The sequence below is a fragment of the Chlorocebus sabaeus genome, chromosome 20 (assembly GCF_047675955.1).
Source record: "Chlorocebus sabaeus isolate Y175 chromosome 20, mChlSab1.0.hap1, whole genome shotgun sequence".
Classification (NCBI taxonomy): Eukaryota; Metazoa; Chordata; class Mammalia; order Primates; family Cercopithecidae; genus Chlorocebus; species Chlorocebus sabaeus.
This window is the reverse complement of record NC_132923.1, coordinates 8620592-8640248: the sequence shown is the minus strand read 5'-3', so window position 1 is coordinate 8640248 and position 19657 is coordinate 8620592. Positions and strand designations below refer to the sequence as shown.

Below are 19657 nucleotides of genomic sequence, written 5' to 3'. Positions count from 1 at the left end.
GTGTGGCATCTCTGGTATGCAAAACAACTAATGAAAGTGTTCAAAGGAATTATCAAGGCAAGCCATTAAGACTACAAACCATCAAAGGAGCAGCAGCAATAGCAAGAGACGGAAGAAGAAGGTGAGCAACAGACTAGATCTTCCTGAAAGAGTGGCCTTGGCTCGACAGTTGTCTACCTTGTGCTGTCCTTAGAAGAACAGGCCCAGTGCTACAGAAGAAAAATCTCCATGCCAAGCCACTGCCTTCAGAATGGTGATGATGTCTTCTTACAAAGGTAAACCCAAGATGACAACCACAAGCAAAAAAACCACTCTTTTGTTTTACGTTCAACAGATGAAATAGTCCATACAGTGCCATTCAATTTCCCATAGGCAGAAACCAAAGACCTCAGAATGAGAAAGTGATGGTTTTCACATCACAAATGTTACATGTGGTCAGATTATGGAGCATTGAAAACATTTTTCAGTGCCTCTCGCTACACTAAATCTTGATGTTTCTGAAGTCTCTTGGAGTTTGAGATGTATTGGAATAGTTTTTCGCACCAAGATTAACATGGCACAGTAGGAACAGTCTACTGACAAATCCGTGTCCTCTTACCTTACCCATAAGGTTCCCTAAGGGTTCCCTTCATTCTCACAATATTTCATTTTGAGATGACTTAAGGTCAGGTAGAAGGGACCACATGGGCCACTCTTCATCACTTCTCCTCCTAGCTCAGAGGCTCACAAGTGAGGCACTTGGCCCTTTTGCACTTCTAACAACTGGGGCTGGAAACCTGTTGCTGGATAAATACAGCTCAGCAAATCCCCAAACCATACTTCTATTCACTAAGGTGTTATGGGGTTGCTCCTGTTTGTGCATGTCTGCACACACACGCACAATTTCTTGTCCTCTCCCTCCACACATACAGACATACACCTAGTCATTGTGGTCCATCAAAACACAGCTTGTTTGGATGGAAGAAGAAAACTCTGCAGATGCTGTTATTTTTAGAAGCTTGCTTATCCCTCCTGAATGCCAACAATTTTGGCTTGGCATCCATTTCAAATCAAGCAAGGTGCATATCCAGGACAAATCAATGTGCATTATGTCTGAAGGGACCCACATCTTCAGTGAGACTCAGAATGTGGCCAGAACTAGCTAACTACCTGAACTGAAAGCACCCCATGTTCAGATTCAAACCAACTCAACACACATGTAAGGGGTGCCTATTGTGTGTAGGGTAAGGTGTCAAGTCCTTTTTTATTTGGATTAAGCTCAAATAAGAAAGGACCTGAACCGAATGTGGGATGTGTATGTGTGTACATGTACACGTTTGCAAATACACAGGTTTATGTGGGTATTAATATTGAGTGGAATATCTGGCTTTTTATTTGTCTGTGTCTTTTTTTTTTTTTTTTTTTTTTTTTTTTCCCTCAGTCTGATTTGGGTATATCTGTTTTGGCAAGTTGTGGGCAGCTCTCTTTTACTTTTGTCACCCAGAGGCTTCCGTAGACAAAAGGAAAGGAGAGAGGTGTGTTCAAAGACCCCCATGGCGAAGAGCCCATCCCCCAAGCCTGACACGACCCCCTCTCCCAGGGGACCCCTCTTCTGGACTGGCTTCACTGTTGGCTACTTCAGTGCATCTGACCCCCACCCCCCGCGTGAAGACCTGAGATTGAGCGTGGATTTCTGTTCTCCACCAACTCTGCAGCAAGGGCCCTGCCAGAGGCGTCGCTTCCTGTCATCTCCTCTTCCCGCTCCCAAGTAGAGGCACCTAAACAGAGATTAGATTTCTGGTTTCAAGGCATGTCGGACCAAGCACGCTGAATGAACATGAGTTAGTTAATTAGCTCGGTCTCTCTTCTTTCCGTTCCCTGGTCTGAATGTTCCTTGATGGCAAAGCGACCAGGAGAGAGTTGGTTTGCATCTTAAGACCTATGGGTAATGCTTCTGGAGTGGGGAGATTTATTTAGCAACTGCTTGAACTTGTGTATGGGGTCGGGAAGGAGGTGGAGCTGACCCCAATGGGGCTATCGGAGATTGGGGTGTGGGTGGTGCCCACTGCCACGCTGACACCCCGGGCCTCCATGATGGCAGACAGGAGCTGCTGCTGCTGCTGGCGCAGGGTGTCGGCGATGAGCAGAGGCAGGGAGTTGAAGCTGGCGGTGAGATGCTCCAGCTTCGACTCCAGGCTGCCAATCTGCTTCTCCAGGTCTTCGCTCCGGTCATTGAGTTCCGTGATTAAGTCATACATGACATTCTGCATCTGTGTGGAGAGAGAGAAGCGAGAGACAGGGAGATGACAGGTCATCACAGAGGAATCTGCAATGGGAGAAATGAAATGCCCTCCACAGTATGACAGGAGCCACTTCCACACCAGTTGATCTGGTCAAGGAAGGACACAGGCTTCTTTCCTGGGGACAGGAAGGCTGAAGTGTGCACATTTGCGTTTTCTTATTACAAAAATAATGAGTATTAATGACAGCATTTTATTAGAAAATATGCACCGAGAGGGAAAAAAGTGGCCCCTTTTTTTCTTAAATAAAGTGAGTCTCTAAATTGCCTCTTGTTGTCACAGGGCCACAACCTCTCAGCTCACGTGGCTGCTGGCATCTAATGATTCCAGAGAAGACACTGGTGGGGAATGGACAGTGCAGTGGGTGTATAATTAGTAGGCCAGGGCTCAAGTACACATCTGCGGCTCACTAACAGTGTGCCCTCTGCCAGGCGCCTGGCCTCTCTCAATCTCGACTGCCTTATACAATTGGAGTTAATAATAACTATACACAGTTAGGAGTTATTGCACATCTCCCAACCTCTATTTTAACACAGCAGCCAGGCAGTAAAGTGAATTAACTCTCAAGCACAGTGCTTAGCCAAAGGGGCTGCCTTGCTAAGGTGTGGCCCTTCCCCTGTCTGATCCACAATGCCTCAGGGTGGGACATCCCTGAAAGGCCACTCTGAAGGGCTGAGGTCTTTGTTGACTGTATCCCAGTTCAAACTCTCCCTCTGACCGATCCTGCTTCTCTCACTCCTTGGCAGGGGTCCTGAGGGTGCTCCCCGCAGAGCTCCCCAGTACCCCTCCTGCACTCAGCACTGACTCTCTGTGTTCCAGGGGTGCCGACCGATTACCAGTGCTCCTTCCCCAACATCTCGTGGCCCCCTTGTTGGTCTGCAGAGTCTCAGTCTATGCAACAGATATTTTTCTCCCCGCAAATTAGCAAATGCCATCTTGGCTGTGTACATCAGACTTGGGAACAAGATTCATGGGCGTCTTCAGCCTCCCACGTGTCAGGGAGTGAGGCTCCTAGGGCGGCAATGCAGAGGGCCAGGCCAGTGGTCACCTGGTCATCCCTGAGGTACTGTGGCTCTTTGGGTTTCTGGTGATCTGCCGGTGAAACCCCAGTCCTATTTCACCTGAAATTTCAGGTTACTCTAGGAAGACGTGGAAACGATTTATGCCCCAGGGACCAAAGCAGCAGCAAGTAAGGTGAGAGGAAAAAAGAGGAGTAAAAGAAGATGTGAGAAGCTAGAGAAGAATGAAGGGGAGCAGGGATGTAAAATGCAGTGAGGCCTCCCCAGCAGACTCCAGGCCCCACGAGGAAATCACTGGGGCAGCATAAGGAAAGGTCACGAGGTGGCATGGGGATGGCCCTGCCCCCATGAGCTCCGCTGTGGCCACAGCAGGACACCGTGTTGTGGAGGCCCTTGGAGGACAGGGCGACTTTAGAAGTGAAAGTACTCCCTTTACTAATCAACATGACAGAACCTCTTTGAGGCGCACATTCTTCCCGGAATGTGCAAAAATCACCCATTTCATTTGACCACAGGGGTACCCTGATGAGCTCTGGACTCAAGAGTCCAAGCCTCTGGGTCGTGGCCCCTGCGCTGGTGCTCACCAACTGCCTGTCTGTGGGATGGTCACTCTGTTCGTTTAGATCTTGGTTTCCTCATCTATATTGATAATCGGAACTACCATTTGCAAAACCTTTATAGTTTACAAAGCATTGTCACAGATATCATCTTATTCGACCACCTGAGCCTCCGATGGTAGGAATTATTTTTATATTTCAGCTGAAGTAATTGAAGCAATCGGGGAAAGACTCCAAGCCCTCCCAGCTCTGCCAGCCTATAGGACAGCAATTCAATACAGACATAATATGTGGAGGCCACGTGCCATATTCTTAATTTAGAGAGGACCAAAGGGCAGGAGTGGGAAGGCGCCGAGTTGGGAGGCTACAGCACAAAGACAGAAAAGAGAGAGAACACGGCGTTATCGTCTCCCCCTGTTCCGTTGCGTGGTGACAGGATGCCAGGGGGAATATGGACCAGTGTGAAGTGTGCTAAGCTGCCGCCAGGACCTTGGGTGAGTCTCCTGGGAGGAAAAGACAAAGACTGGGCGAATGTCAGAGTTCACCTCCTCCCCAGATCTCCCCACGGGGGTTCTGCAGATTTTTTCCTTTAACTCTTTCCTGCACACTCTTTCTTTCCAGGTAACTTGCTCCTGGGTTATTTACAGCTTAGTTCCCCCACCCAATTCACAGGAGTGTCTTTCCAGTTCCTTGAGGGGTTCGCTTCACCCAGTCTGCTCTGTGGGCCCCATCTCTCCAAGAGGCCGTGGGTGGCACTGCAGAAATGCAGGTTTGAAAGTTGGGTTTGCCAGATGTCCCCAGGGAACATCAGTCACAGTGTGTCCTGCAAGGTGAGAGGAGAGACAGGAAACACTGCTCCTCATAGAAGAAACATCCTGGGGCATCTCGTTGGGCTGTTCCTGAAGCTCACAGGTGGGCCTCTAGCCCTGTTTGCCCCATATGACCCTCTTCCTGGCCAATGCTGATTGGTCCCAGGGTGGATACATGGCCCAAACTGGCCAATCATTTCTTCTCTTCTGAGAATTTAGAATTAAGACTAGTAGGGGGCCAATTAGTCTTTACCTGTGGCTAAAACTATCATATGTACTCTCTGAATTGGAGCCTGTTACAGTCTGTTGTAGGGACGGGAGGCATAGAGGGAGAGAAAGAGAGGGAGAGAGAGGGAGAGGAAGAGAGAGACAGGGAGAGGGAGAGAGAACTGAAGCAGTCACTTGTACAGAAAGAGACAGAAGCGATGGTGAGAGACCTCCTGGTTGTGGGGGCTTCTCAGGTCTGGTTCAAATCAGTTCCTTCCTGCAGTCTGGCCACATATCTCCTTTGAGGTTCTGCCTGGAATGAGACTCCCTTATATCCTTAGAATAGATTTCTCCATTTTTAAACCTAGTCCCAGCAGGTTTCTGATATTAAAACCAACACACCCAAAAACCTGAGGGAGTTCTCTCCTGCATGCCCACGTTCCACTCCCACCGCAGGCTCCTAGGAACCACCCTGCACTCCACGTGAACGCCCTCCTCCAAAGGCACGCAGGCCTGGAGGCTTCTCCCCAACTGTGCCAAGCTGCTTACTCCCCGTCTGAAGTCCTCACAGGTTTAGGAGGCCCTTTCTTTTGTTCAATCCCTTTATTAAACAAGGCGCCTGCACGTGGCCCCGACAACTAGTGATTTCTCTGATTGCACTCTTTTCAAAGGGTGCTTAATGTGCCTGAGGGAGTTTCTCTTGCTTACCCAGGGAATGTGTTCCATTATGATAATTGACATCTGCTGGAATGTTCTGCCAGCCTGGCCCTGGGCTGTATGCTTAATATACAATTCCTATCAAGAGGTAATGAGGAGAGTGGGCTGAGGTGGGGGAAGCCCTTTCTTCAGTGGCACCGACTCTCAGCTCTGCCAGCAGTGTGGCCTTCAGCTCCCTCACCTGGGTGATTTGCAAGAGGACAGAGTTTCTTTACAGTATTTATGGCAGCTCAGGGCCAGAAACAGAGTGGCAGAGTGATGGCGAGCCTCACGCCCTAGGACTCTCAAAGGAGGGTTCTCTCTTTGGGTATCTTCATGTTCCTTGTAGGCTATCTGCCTCTTGAGAAGTAAAGAAATGCACCCCCACACACACACCACTGCCACCAATTTGAGGCCAGAAAAACTGGTTGTTAAGGATTGGAGGATGCACAAAAATGAAGTTCCAAGTATCACAGCAAACCGGTGTGACCTGGGCAGTCAGCATGGCTATCGTTGCCGTCTGGTCCTTGCTAGCATGCTTCACAGCCGTGCAAACTCAAGCCCAACCTCAGGAGTCCCTCAGTGTGCAGCTCATAAAATGACACGGAAAAGGTTCGGTCAGCTCATTAATTCCACGCAAAGACACACCTGAGCGATTTCACTTAAGAAACAAATGCCAAGTTTTAAAAGACCACAGGACATACCGGTAGATTGCAAATGGAACAAACGGGAGCACAGGTATTTTTGAACCAGGCAGAAATTTGTCTTTGCTTGCCTGGTCCTGCTCTGTCCAGTGCAAACCCAGCCAGGACTCACAGGTGAGCCTGAGAAGACTCGGTGTCTGCAGGTTCTAGGGGATGTCTCCAGACACTGCCACTCACCTTGGAAAGGTCCACCAGGGTGTTGGCTTGGTCACTTAGCTTCCTCTGCTCCATCTTGACGCTCCTCAACCTGTGGGGAAGAGTGATAACAGGCAAGCCCTTCAAATTCATGCAAAGGCTTAGCCTCACCAGCAGATCCTCTAGCCCTTCCGCTGCCTCTGATTTTGGAACCCAGCATGGGGACCGTGAACCTGGAGAAGAACTGAGGCTTTTACTTTCCAGGGGCTTGTCACATCCCCCCAGGGGTCCCAACGCATGCTCACCTTCAGTCACTGGTTTCTTGCTATTCCCAGATCATTTCCCTGCCTCTATGCCTGGGCTGCGCCTTCCATCTTGAGTGCCTTATTCTCAATTTTTCAGGGGTTCCCCAAACCTCTCCATCAGAATAAATGTTTTCATCCTTTGTTTTTCCACTTTTAAAAACTCCCCCATCACAGAAAGCATCAGCCACAGTTTGTTTTGATTTGAGTTGCAATGTATGGGGGGGGGGTGTGTGTGTGCGCGCTGTGTGTGTGGTGTGTGTTCTGTGTGTGTGTGGCATGTGTGTGTATTTTGTGTGTGGTTTGTGTGGTGTTTGTTATGTGTGTTGTGTGTGTGCTGTGTGTGGGGGCGTGTGTGTGGTGTGTGTGTGGGGGCATGTGGTGTGTGGTTTGTGTGGTATGGTGTTTGTATGTGTGGTGTGTGGTGTGTGGGGGCATGTGTGTGATGTGTGTTGTGTGTTGTGTGTGTATGGGGTGTGTGTGGTGTGTGTGGTGTGTGTATGGGTGTGTTTGTGGCGTGTGTGGTGTGTGTTGTATGTGTGGTGTGTGTGTGTGGTGCATGTAATGTGTGTAGTATGTGTGTGGGGTGTATGGTGTGTGTGTGGTGTGTGTAATGTGTGTAGTGTGTGTGTGGGGTGTATGGTGTGTGTGGTGTGTGTGTGGTGTGTTTGGGTGTGGTTTGTGTGTGTGGGTGTGTGTGTGGTTCATGTGGTATGTGTGGGGGCATGTGTGTGTGTGGTGTGTTTGGTGTGTGTATGGGGTGTGTGTGCAGTGTGTGTGGTATGTGTTATGTGTGTTGTGTTTGTGTGGTGTGTGGGGGTGTGTGTATTGTGTGTGGTGTGTGTATGGGGTGTGTGGTGTGTGTGGTGTGTGTATGCGGTGTGTGTGTGGTTTGTGTGTGCATGGTGTGTTTGGTGTGTGTGTGCTGTGTGTGGTGTGTGGGGGGTCATGTGTGTTGTGTGTGTGGTGTGTAGAGGGTGTGTGTGGTGTGTATTGTGTGTGTAGTGCATTTGATGTGTGGTTTGTGTGTGGTTTGTGTATGTGGTTTGTGTGGTTTGTGTGCTATGTGTGTGCTGTGTGTGGTGTGTGGTGTGGGGGGGTGTGTGCTGTGTGTGGTGTGTATGTGTGTGGTGTGTGTGTGGCATGTGGTGTGTGGTGTGTGTGAAATGTGTGTGGTGTGTGTGTGGTGTTTGGTGTGGGGTGTGTGTGTGGTGTATATGGTGTGTGTGATGTGTGGTGTGTGGTGTGTGTGGTGTGTGGTGTGTATGGTGTGTGTGGGGTGTGTGTGTGGTGTTTGTGTGTGGTGTTTGTGTGTGGTGTGTGGTGTGTGTGGTGTGTGTGTGGTGTGTGTGTGGTGTGGGGTGTGTGTGTGGTGTATATGGTGTGTGTGATGCGTGGTGTGTGGTGTGTGTGGTGTATATGGTGTTTGTGTGTGGTGTGTGGTGTGTGGGGTGTGTGGTGTGTGTGGTGTGTGGTGTATGTGGTGTGTGTGAGGTGTGTGTAATGTGTGTGGTGTGTGTGGTGTGTGTGAGGTGTGTGTGGTGTGTATGGTGTGAGGTGTGTGTGGTGTGTGGTGTGTGGTGTGTGTGGTGGGTGTGGTGTGTGTGGTGTGTGTGGTGTGTGTGTGGTGTGTGGTGTGAGGTGTGTGTGGTGTGTGTGAGGTGTGTGTGGTGTGTATGGTGTGAGGTGTGTGTGGTGTGTGTGGTGTGTGGTGTGTGGTGTGTGTGGTGTGTGTGGTGTGAGATGTGTGTGGTGTGTGTGGTGTGTGGTGTGTGGTGTGTGTGGTGTGTGTGGTGTGTGTGTGGTGTGAGGTGTGTGTGGTGTGAGGTGTGTGTGGTGTGTGGTGTGTGTGGTGTGTGTGGTGTGAGGTGTGTGAGGTGTGTGTGGTGTGTGGTGTGTGTGGTGTGTGGTGTGTGTGGTGTGTGGTGTGTGTGGTGTGTGTGGTGTGTGTGTGTGGTGTATATGGTGTGTGTGATGTGTGGTGTGTGGTGTGTGTGGTGTGTATGGTGTGTGGGGTGTATGGTGTGTGGTGTGTATGGTGTGTGTGTGGGGTGTGTGTGTGTGGTGTTTGTGTGTGGTGTATATGGTGTGTGTGATGTGTGGTGTGTGGTGTGTGTGGTGTGTATGGTGTGTATGAGGTGTGTGTGGTGTGTGTGTGGTGTATATGGTGTGTGTGATGTGTGATGTGTGGTGTGTGTGGTGTGTATGGTGTGTGGGGTGTATGGTGTGTGGGGTGTATGATGTGTGGTGTGTGTGGTGTGTGTGTGGTGTGTGTGGTGTGTGGTGTGTATGGTGTGTATGAGGTGTGTGTGGTGTTTGTATGTGGTGTTTATGGTGTGTGTGGTGTGTGTGGGTGTGTGTGTGTAGAATGTAGAAGCCCTTAGAGGTTCTTACTCTAGTTTTTACCTTCCATAACAGCCTGCCCAATTTCTGGCATGTGGCTGGTGCAGTGAGTGAGTGATCAGACCCACTTCACCACTCCACTTGTTGAGTGGAACAGAATGGATTTCTTCTGTGCCTCCTAAGTATATGAGAAGCTACTGACAGAGTTGTAGGAGTCCCACTGCTCCCAATCTGGTTATCTGATGGCTGAACCACTCTGGCATACTCACTGGTGGATAGCTTGGAGGAACTTCCTCTGGTGTTTCCTGACTTTGGCATGGTCAATCTTCTTTAGCAGCTTTGTGTGTTTATAGATTAACCATGTTTCCCGAAGGACATTGGCTGCAGCATTCTTGATCTAAGGAAGAATAAATAAAGTAGGCTGCTATCAGGTTCATTTTCTTAGGTTCACATAATATTTTTTTTGTGTGTGGTTGCTACTGTAGTCTACCTCATAAGGAAACGATTTCGCAATGATCTATTTTCTTAACCAAAATCACGGAACTCCTAGAAAAGATGATGAAGGCCGGGCACGGTGGCTCCCGCCTGTAATCTCAGAACTTTGGAGGCCAAGGCAGGTGGATCACCTGAGGTCAGGAGTTCGAGACCAGCCTGGACAACATGGTCAAAGCTGTCTCTACAAAAAATATAAAATTCACCAGGTATGGTGGCCCATGCCTGTAATACTAGCTACTTGGGAGACTGAGGCAGGAGACTCGCTTGAACCTGGAAGGCGGAGGTTGCAATGAGCTGAGATCGTGCCATACTCCAGCCTGGGCAACAAGAGTGAAAATCCGTCTCAAGAAAGAAAAAAAAAAGAAAAGAAAGAAAGAAAAGGTGATTAAAATTCATCTGCTATTAATCTTGTGTTGGACACTGCAGACTAGAGCTAAATGGAAGGGTTTCTTTCTTTCTTTCTTTCTTTCTTTCTTTCTTTCTTTCTTTCTTTCTTTCTTCCTTCCTTCCTTCCTTCCTTCCTTTCTTCCTTTCTTCCTTTCTTCCTTCCTTCCTTCCTTTTTTCTTTTCTTTTTTCTCTTTTCTCTTCTTTCCTTCTTTCTCTTTTCTCTTTTCTTTCTTTCTTTCTTTCTTTTTCTTTCTTTCTTTCTCTCTCTCTCTCTCTCTCTCTTTCTTTCTTTCTTTCTTCTTTTTTCTTGATTATTTCAGTACTGTCTCTTGAGTGCTGTTGCTGATGCTATATTTAGACAGGTTGCATGAGCAAGACCTTGAGTCCCGGGGTCCCCTAGGAAAATAGCTAGCAATATACCACTGCTGCCCTTACATGCAGACTTCCGAGCTTCACCTGAGATTGCCACTTAGTAATGGTACATTGCTTGGATTCAGAGAGTAAACAGATTTCCTATCAGCTGGAGATTTTAAAAGACTTCTTTGAGAAAATGTCTTTCCCACTAATTGGAACTATAGGTACCAATAAGCCCATTGTCCTTTCCCAAATGGCCAAAAACATTTGCGCTGCAATTTTACATGTAAATGTAATTGGCACAAAACGGAAATAATTTCAAAGCAACGTCTGAAAATCAGTGAAGATATTTAGGTGTGAAACCAGAGCTTCCTCTTTCCCAAGGCTGGCTCCTTCACTGTGCACTGCAATCACACGTTTCAACATATGACGCTGTCATCTGTTGACATGGAAACCACTGATATCACCAGGCTCACGACTGAGCTGAGACATATCAATGGCATCCAGATGGCAGGGGACAAAGTTTTAATCCAAACACAGACATCCTCAGCAATTAGTAACAAGAGCAAGAGAAAACATTCCTTATTAAGCACACGCTAAACAGATTTTTGATTAACCATCCCCATTTCTGTCAGTCATGCAGATTGGCACAGGTCCACAGGCCTGGGGCCTGGAAATAAGTAGGCCAGCCTAATAGAAATCAGGTTACTAGCCAGAAAGGATTTTAATAAAATTAGAGACTATAGACCTGCTTCTTCAGACTGACATCAACAGATGGGACGTTGTTAAAATACTGAGACGTGTGGGAAGGCTAGGAAACATTGTTTTGCAGGCTGATAACTTTTGTGTGTGTATGTTTTAAAAATTTATTACTAAGGCTGGATTATATTTTTCATTGGCGCTGAAGTGATGTTTTTAAAAGAACAGCTAAGTCTTCTCAGAAATGTCTAAGGGACATAAATATTGCTTTTTTAAAAATGCAGTAAAGATCCACCATGAAAATAGTTTTAAATGACTTAATTGCCCGCCTCTAGTACTTTCTTGCCTGAAAGGAAGCAGGTTGTGGTGAGAAGTTGGAAATGGTGGATGTCCAGGAGAGGACACTGTGGTCTCTGGGGTTCTGCTCAGGGAACTAGAGTGAACAGCAGCCTCCTGGGAAAAAAGGCGGCATGCGAGGGAAGCCTCGCTCTCTGCAGAGCGCACACTGAATACCACTGCCCTCCTCCTGCAGGGAGAGGGGCAATTGGATGTGTCATTTCTTCAGTTTCCCTAGGCACTTAGCCTCTTAGGAAAGCCTCAAGGAAACGGGAAAGTCTGCAGGTGAATCCCTGCTCTGTCAATTATGAAGCGGTTTAGGAGCAAATGCTTCATTATCTGTAAGATGTGAAAAATAAAGAGGGCTGCTATGAGGCAGTGATGATGGTGCTGGGGGCAACAGCTAACATCTACCAGGCGCAGCCACAGGTCTGAGTACTTCATATGTCTAAGCTCCTTTAATTCTTACCACAACCCCATCGGGGAGGTGCTAACATTATCCACATTTTTCAGACGAAGAAACCAAGACACAGACCAAGACTAGACAATTATAAATGGCAGACTGAGTCAGTGTGGGTTTGAATGTTGCATAAAACGTAAAGTACCGTACAGATATTAGTTAATATCATCTAGCTCAAACCCCTCATGGAACATATGAGGAAACCACTTCAGAGATGGGATGTGAGAGCCGGAATCACACAGCTAGCTAATGGCAAAGTCAAAACAAGAGCCAGGTCCAGGAAAAGCAGAAGGTTTTCATGTGGACTGAAGGAAAGACAAACAAAATCATTTCCTGTTTTCCAGGATCAAGGAATTGGAAAGAACATTGGATTTTTTTTTTTTTTTTTTAAATCATCATGGCCCTTACTTAGCAATGTGACAGAACACGGAGTCCAGGTCCTGCACTTAAAGTCAGCCCAAATGTAAGATATTGAAGTCACAGCACAGCCCGGGTAGCTGACAGAGGCAGTCACATCATCTTTATGAGTTTGGAGGGAGGCCGCTGTGCATTCGGGAAAGTGATGTTAACTGCCAGCCCTTGCACTGACTCTGAAATTAATTACCAGCAAACAGTCTGGCACAAAGCTAAGTAGATCAATATCTGCGAGAGCAAAAGAAATAGGCTTTTAACTGCACTGGGCTTTCCCAGGTGGACGATAAATGCTATTGTGGCCAGGGTCTCCCTCCAGTTCACCTGGCTGATTGATCTAAGCATTGCTGGGGTCAGGAGCAGATGAGGTCATGTGCCTTTCCTCAGATTTCCCGAGCCTCCGAAGGGCTCCATGCACCCTTCCTTGATGGAGGCTTGGGTACCTCCTGACCTCTCCTGGTGGGCAGAGGCACTAGGGCCAAAAGACGCTCTTAGGGTGCAGCAGTGCGAGGGGGCAGGGCTTAAGATGAAAGCAGCAAGCCAGAAAGAGAGGCTCAACATTGGCCACAATCGGGTGGGTTTGGGGATGGTTAGGAGAGGAAGTGAATGGAAGTCCAGCTGTCCTGCCTCCAAAATGGGCTGATTGTTTTCTGCAAGCCCAGAAACTCTCCACCAAAAAAATTGCTTTCACTCTGATTGGGACCAGAGAATGGGCTCTACGGTCCACTTTAGGAAGGGCTCTAAAATTAATGAGCCTGGACAAGAAAGTGGTCCAATGAAGACCTTGAAAATTATTGTGACAGCTAACATATACTGAGTGCTTACTATGTGCCAGGATGTGTGCTAAGCGTGTATGTCTGCATGGTTTCATTAACCCTCAGAAAAACTTGACAAATAGATGTGATCATGAGCTCTATCTTGGACCCACTACTGAACTCTATGAGACTCTCTTTATTCATACATTTGAGGAACAATTAGTGAGCACCTATGATGGGCCAGACATTGTACTAGCAAGTAAGGGTACCACAGTGAACAAATCAATAACATTCCTGCCCTTATGGAACTTACAATCTTGTGGAGAAGATGGTATGCAGTTTATATTATAGCATCAGGTAACAAGCATTTAAAAAACCACAACAACAAAGCAGGGTCTGGGGCTAGAGAGTGATGCAAGTGCTAGCTGCATCTGTGAAACGGGATTACTGTGTTGACTAAATGAGAATATACTTAAAACATTAGCACAGACCCTGGCCGTATGCCTCAATACATGGTATCTTTGCTAATATTCTCCTCTTCCGATAAACATCAGCTTCCTTCCCTCTAATTTCCCCAGCCCGCAAGAAAACATACAACAGAACACACATCGCTTCCTTGAGCTCTTGGCCATAGCATCTCATGTCAATGACTTGCTCTGGCCACCTCTCTGCCCAGGTAATCTGCTACTTGCTATTACAGAGGGGCTGTCGGTTGCGGCAAGAATGCTTGGGGCATGAGTACAAGGGGGATGAAAGGAGCACCTTTCTTGGGCACCCTAAGCCTCCAGCAGCCCCAGGAGTCCTGGGAAATTCCAGGAGTCCCATTAGCAGAGCCCCCCAGAGAAGAAATCACTAGCATGCCCTTTATGCTGCCAGGAACCCTTGCCAGAGAAGTATTCTACTTGGAGGTTGGAGACAGGGAAAGGGAGGCCCGGCCGGTGGGTGTGATTTAAATACATGCATCTTGGACAATTTCTTCACTGTGTGAACATCACAGACTGTACTTAAACAAACCTAGATGGTACAGCCTACTACACCCCTAGGCTGTATGGTGTAGCCTATCGCTCTTAGGCTACAAGCCTGTATGGCACATTTCTGCACTGTAGGCAACGGTAACACAAATCACTAGGGGAGAGGAATTTTTCAGCTCTGTTAGAGGCTTCTGAGACCACCTTGGTATATGTGCTCCATCATTGACTGAAACGTTGTTACGCAGTGCATGACTGTAACTTGAAGGAGTTACACAGGTTGAAACTAGGCTGAGTGAGGATCAGATCACTATCGGAGAACCTGCAAGCCGGCCCTTGACTGAAGGTGTCCATTACACACAGGACTAGAGAAGGGGGCTGGTTCCTCTTTCCCATTTGCCAAGCCCACTCTCCCCTCATCACTACCCCGCAGACTTGCTCTGGCTTCCCCGGTTGCCCTCTCTTTCATCGCCCAGCTTGTACCTCCTCTTTTTCCCCCCTCTGTTCTATTCCACACTCCCTCTGCAGGCTTCTCTGCCTGCCTGACCCGGAGGCCCTCACTGACCACTTAGAACTGGGAGCTCCACCTCTCTGGCTGGCAGGAAATTGGGTGGAGAGAGAGGAGATGTATTTCCGTTGTTCAAAGTTGGAGCTTGAGGTTCTCCCTGTAGTAATATGGTAATGGGTGGTGGATAATTCAATAATGCTATTTATGTGATACTCAGTTAGGGTAGAGTTAAGCTGGCTTTTCTCTTCAGCAGGCCTGGGACCCTAACCCCATGCTGAGTTCCAAGGAACTGACCACCCTAAAGCTGCCTGCCTGATGGTCTGAGAGCAAACTGGATCTTACATAGGCCGGGGGCCCCCTCACCCCTTTCTGGGCCTTCGCTTCTCATCTGTGTTGGAGTGGCTCTTCCCTGAGGGTCCTTCCGGCTTAAACACACAATATTTCTGTGACTGTTGCTAAAAAAAAAACCTGTACCCACTCTGTTTGGGACAGAATCTTGTATGTGATGTAATTTATAATCCTCTTCTGGGGAGAATTAGCATTCCTGATAACTGCCCTATTGATTATCTGATCAATTATAAAGAGATAAAGACTTGTTCTGGAAATCCACTCTTGAGCCCAACCAGCTGTCCATTAGCAGTCCTTTAGCGAAACCTTCTATATCTGGCATAACAATGGCTACCATTGTTTTTCCTATGAAATACCACTACTAAGAGTAATCTTTGAATTAGGCTGCTGAAGAAAATTTTCTTCTAGCAAGATTATGATCAAACTTTGGCATATGCTTGTAATTAAAGAAAAATTGTCTTTAGTGTCATTCAGGAGATTGTAGGTGGGGGAATTACTTAAAGGTTTTTGAGCAGGAAGTAATATGTAGAGGTAAGCCCGAGAGTCTAAGGAGAGCCATGGGGAAGCAGAGTGCAGGATGACTGGGGAGAGGGAGGCCCAAGTGAGGAGCGCAGGTAGCAGGCTGCTGTGATAGTGCAAGACAGAAGATGGCGGCTTCAAGAGTGGCGGGGCAGAGGCCCTGGAGAGGCGCGCATGCGTGAACAGCCACGGCAAGGTCGAATCAGACACAGAAAGTGCTCAGACCCCTGTGGGGTTCAGGGCCCAGAGGAGTCAGAAATGGGGCTAAGTCTTTATGCCTGGAGTCTGGAAGAACACCATGTCAGGAGCACACTAGGGAAGTTAGGAGAAGGAACTAGTTTAGGGAAGTTGTGGGTTTCGTTTTGGTCTTACTCATAGAATTCATGGGGAAGTGTACTTGGATGAGCTACTTGGGGCAAGAAAACCTTGCAGCAAGAAGGAGATATGATCCTCAGCACACTGTGCTGTCTGAAGGTTCTGCTCACTGTGGCTTGATGTGGAGAGTAGGTACCACAAAGAAAATATCTCCGGTCCACGGTGCCTCTCAAGCCAAGGGTGTCCATAGCAGCCCACTCTGCTTTTTTTTTTTTTTTTTTTGAGATGGAGTCTCGCTCTGTCGCCCAGGCTGGAGTGCAGTGGCACGATCTCAGCTCACCATAACCTCCGCCTCGTGGGTTCAAGCAATTCTCCTGCCTCAGCCTCCCGAGAAGCTGGGATTACAGGCGCCCACCACCACGCTTGGCTAATTTTTTGTATTTTTAGTAGAGACGGGGTTTCACCATGGTCGCCAGGCTAGTCTTGAACTCCTGACCTCAAGTGATCTGCCCACGTCAGCCTTGCAAAATGCTGGGATTACAGGCGTGAGCCACCGCACCCGGCCCACTCTACCTCTTATAAGAAGTGCTCTCTGAGGGCAGTCAGCCACCAGAGGTTAAGGATGGAGGTAAGGACCACCTCTTACCCATCTTGGTGCCCCCAGAGTACAGAGTGTGGCACCCAGGGAGTGACCTCTGTGATGGACCTGTTTAGTTACATAAAACAGAATGTTGGGGACATGGAAGCACTGAGTGGCAGAAAAAATGGGGCTCTAGTATCTTTCTTCCAGTCCCTCTGTGAATCATGTACTTAAATATATTTATCTAGTAGCCCAGAGGTTAGCAATAAGTTATAATTATAGAATAACAATGGCAGCGACACTGCGAAATCAGTGTGGGAAGATCTGATTGAATTAAATACAGAAATGATGTTGCTGCCAGAGTTGATACAAGGAAAGAAGATAAGCACGGGATTCAAGAAAACCAGAAACTGAGTTCTTACTCAGTGCTATCAGACCCTCTTCCCTCCCCACAAATAAATAAATAAATAAAAATAGTGCTAGCTCTCATGGCAAAGGCTAGGCTGCAGCCTTTAGAGCAAGACAGGATGAATAAATACTAGAACAATTTGGGTATTTTTTATGATTAATACCTACAATTCCTTTTTCGTTTTGCTTAGGTGTTTGAAGCATCAAGGTTGCATATACCAGTAAGAGACTGCTTTTATCTGTCAAATCTGCGAATTGTCCACTCCAAAGAGGTTGAAATTATGCCACAGTAAACTCCTTCATGTTGGATCTTTCTCTGAGAATTCACTGAGATGTTATGAATAGACTGAGCTTAGCATCTCTTTTTTTTTTTTTTTTTTTGAGATGGAGTCTCGCTCAGTTGCCCAGGCTGGAGTGCAGTGGCGCGATCTCAGCTCACTGCAACCTCTGCCTCCTGGGTTGAAGCAATTCTCCTGCCTCAGACTCCCGAGTACCTGGGAATACAGGCACGTGCCACTACACCTGGCTAATTTTTTTTTTTTTTTTTTGTAGAGACGGGGTTTCACTGTGTTAGCCAGGAAGGTCTCATCTCCTGACCTCGTGATCTATCTGCCTCAGCCTCCCAAAGTGCTGGCATTACAGGTGTGAGCCACCGTGCCCGGCCAAGAGTTTCTAAGGATCATGTCTGATCTGAGAGTGAGTATTTCTATTTTTTTTTTTTTTTTTGACAGAGTCTTGCTCTGTTGCCTAGTCTGGAGTGCAGTGGCAGGATCTCGGCTCACTGTAAATTCCAACTCCCAGATTCAAGTGATTCTCCTGTCTCAGCCTCCTGAGTAGCTGGGATTACAGGTGTGCACCACCACACCCTGCTAATTTTTGTATTTTTCGTAGAGACAGGCCTGCACCATGTTGGTCAGGCTGGTCTCGAACTCCTGACCTTGTGATCCACCTGCCTCGGCCTCCCAAAGTGCTGGGATTACAGGCATGAGCCACCACGCCCAGTTGCTTAGCATCTTCTTGACCAATGAGCCACTCCAGCTGGACACAATGGGCCATTTGGAGAGGACAGAGGGCAGGCCAGGCATCCCCAGGGGAAGAAAGGTGGGGTTCTCTTGGGAGCAGTTCAAAGTCAGCTCAAACCAGAGCAGGCCAAGGATGCACACATCCAGTTTCGTTTCAATTAAGGTTATGTAAAAGAACCTTCAGAAGTTCTAGTCCTGCCAGCTTTGAAAATCTTCTCTCTGTAAGAACCATCCCTCCTGTGTTGTTTATTTCCTTGAGAAAAGATATTAGATATTAAAGGGACATTTCAACAGATTTAAGTGTTCTCAGAAAAATGAGATGTTATTCAATTAAAAAGCTACCTTACATTCATGGATGAGCAATAAATATTTGTTGATTTGATTTTCAGTACTACTTTTCAAGAAGTAAGTGGAATTGAGGAGGATGTTAGGGAATCATTTTTGAAAGATTAAAATTAGCAACCACAGTCTCATCTTCTACAATTATATTGCAGAAAAATTGTTTATTTTCCTGGCATACAAAGGAGCTGGCTTTCCTCAGCTTTATTTTCCTCTAGCGTCTGATTTACTTGGTGAAAAATGGAGAGGACAAAGGAATAACACCAAATACAAAGAATATACTTGGCTTCAAAAAGAAAACCAGAATAAACAGAGAAACTGCTAATGTCTCTACTCTTGGTAAACAGCTTATGAGAAGGCTTTGGAGGCAGAACAGCTCCCTGCCCTCACTCCAGCACGTAGTTTCAATTCAGTGAAACCTCAGTAAATTGTTTCAGGAAAATAGATGCAAGTGGATTTGCATTTAGGTGTTTCAATAACTTGAGTAATTTCCTCAATACTGAGCATGACTTTTGCACCCATTATTAGAGGGGGCTGAAAGAGAGTGGCCAAGTGGCAGGGTTCCCGGCAGGCCTTACTGTGGTAACAGCCTTCAATCACTGCCATCGTGATGTGACAAATCATGGCTTTTTTTGGTGCAGCTGATAGCTCAGGGCCGTGATGTACCAAGTACAAACACTTGAATGTCAACAACATAAGAATATTTGCCTGTACCAGTTCCTTTTAACATCTGTGAATGCTCTTTACAAAATCCAATAAATGTAATCAAAGACCAAACAATCAAACACCATAAATAATTCTGCTGAGAAACTGGAGAGGCCTTGGCCACTGCACACTCTCCCACTGCCTTCCCCGAGAGCTCACTCGCAGCTCCCTCTGTCATTCTCTCTCTCTCTCTCTTTTTGTTCTTCCTTCCTGCCTTTGTCTCTATTTCTAACACATTGTTGCTGCGGTGCAACATTAATCACTGAATATTTTCTGTAGCTTTCAAAAACCTAAAGCAACATTTGGTTGCTCATGGGTTCCTTAACCTACTTTAGTCCTAAATGAAAAAGACTATGGAGGCCAAGACACGGACACAGGGTTTTAATTCTGCCTCGTCTCAGAAAGAGGACAGTCTTGCAGGAAATCATCTTACTCACCTTCCTTCAGGCTGTAGTTCTAAAGAATTTTCCATAAAAGCTGTCCTTGAATAAACAACTCCTGCCTTGCCCATTTGGCCTGCTGTTATTCTGGAAGGCTTGTATCTGTCTTTTCTAAATGGGCCTTTTCGTCTCTGACAATTCAGTGGGGTATCCAACTTTCAGCAGCAAATTGGTCTACCCATTCCTGCATATTTTCAGATTTTCATCTTCCATAACCACTTTCGTAATGGTTCAAGTGAGAAACTTTACCCGGAAAACCCAAAAGGGAAAAATTGGATGATGACGTTTTGATGAACAATCTTATTTAGGAATGTGGGCTCTACTAGAATAATTCCTTTTTTTTTTTTTTTTTTTTTTTTTTGAGATGGAGTCTTGCTCTGTTGCCCAGGCTGGAGTGCAGTGGTATGATCTCGGCTCACTGCAACCTCCGCTTCCTGGGTTCAAGTGATTCTCCTGCCTTAGCCTCCTGAGTAGCTGGGACTACAGGCGCCTGCCACCATGCCCAGCTAACGTTTGTATTTTTAGTAGAGACGGCATTTCACCATGTTGGCCAAGA

General features: G+C 47.1%; 1 protein-coding gene across 2 annotated transcripts in view; it reads right to left on the bottom strand.

Annotated features, from left to right (window-relative positions):
- Nucleotides 1-1934: 1934 nt before the first annotated feature.
- Nucleotides 1935-19657, bottom strand: part of KCNN3 (potassium calcium-activated channel subfamily N member 3) — a 163428-nt gene continuing 145705 nt past the window's right edge. For both annotated transcript variants that reach the window (XM_007976953.3, XM_037997866.2), the window contains 3 exons: nucleotides 9321-9448; nucleotides 6449-6518; nucleotides 1935-2249 (listed from right to left, as the gene is read on the bottom strand). In XM_007976953.3, the coding sequence (XP_007975144.1) occupies nucleotides 1953-2249; nucleotides 6449-6518; nucleotides 9321-9448 (495 nt within the window). In that variant the 3' untranslated portion in view covers nucleotides 1935-1952. The remainder of the gene's footprint in view (nucleotides 2250-6448; nucleotides 6519-9320; nucleotides 9449-19657) is intronic.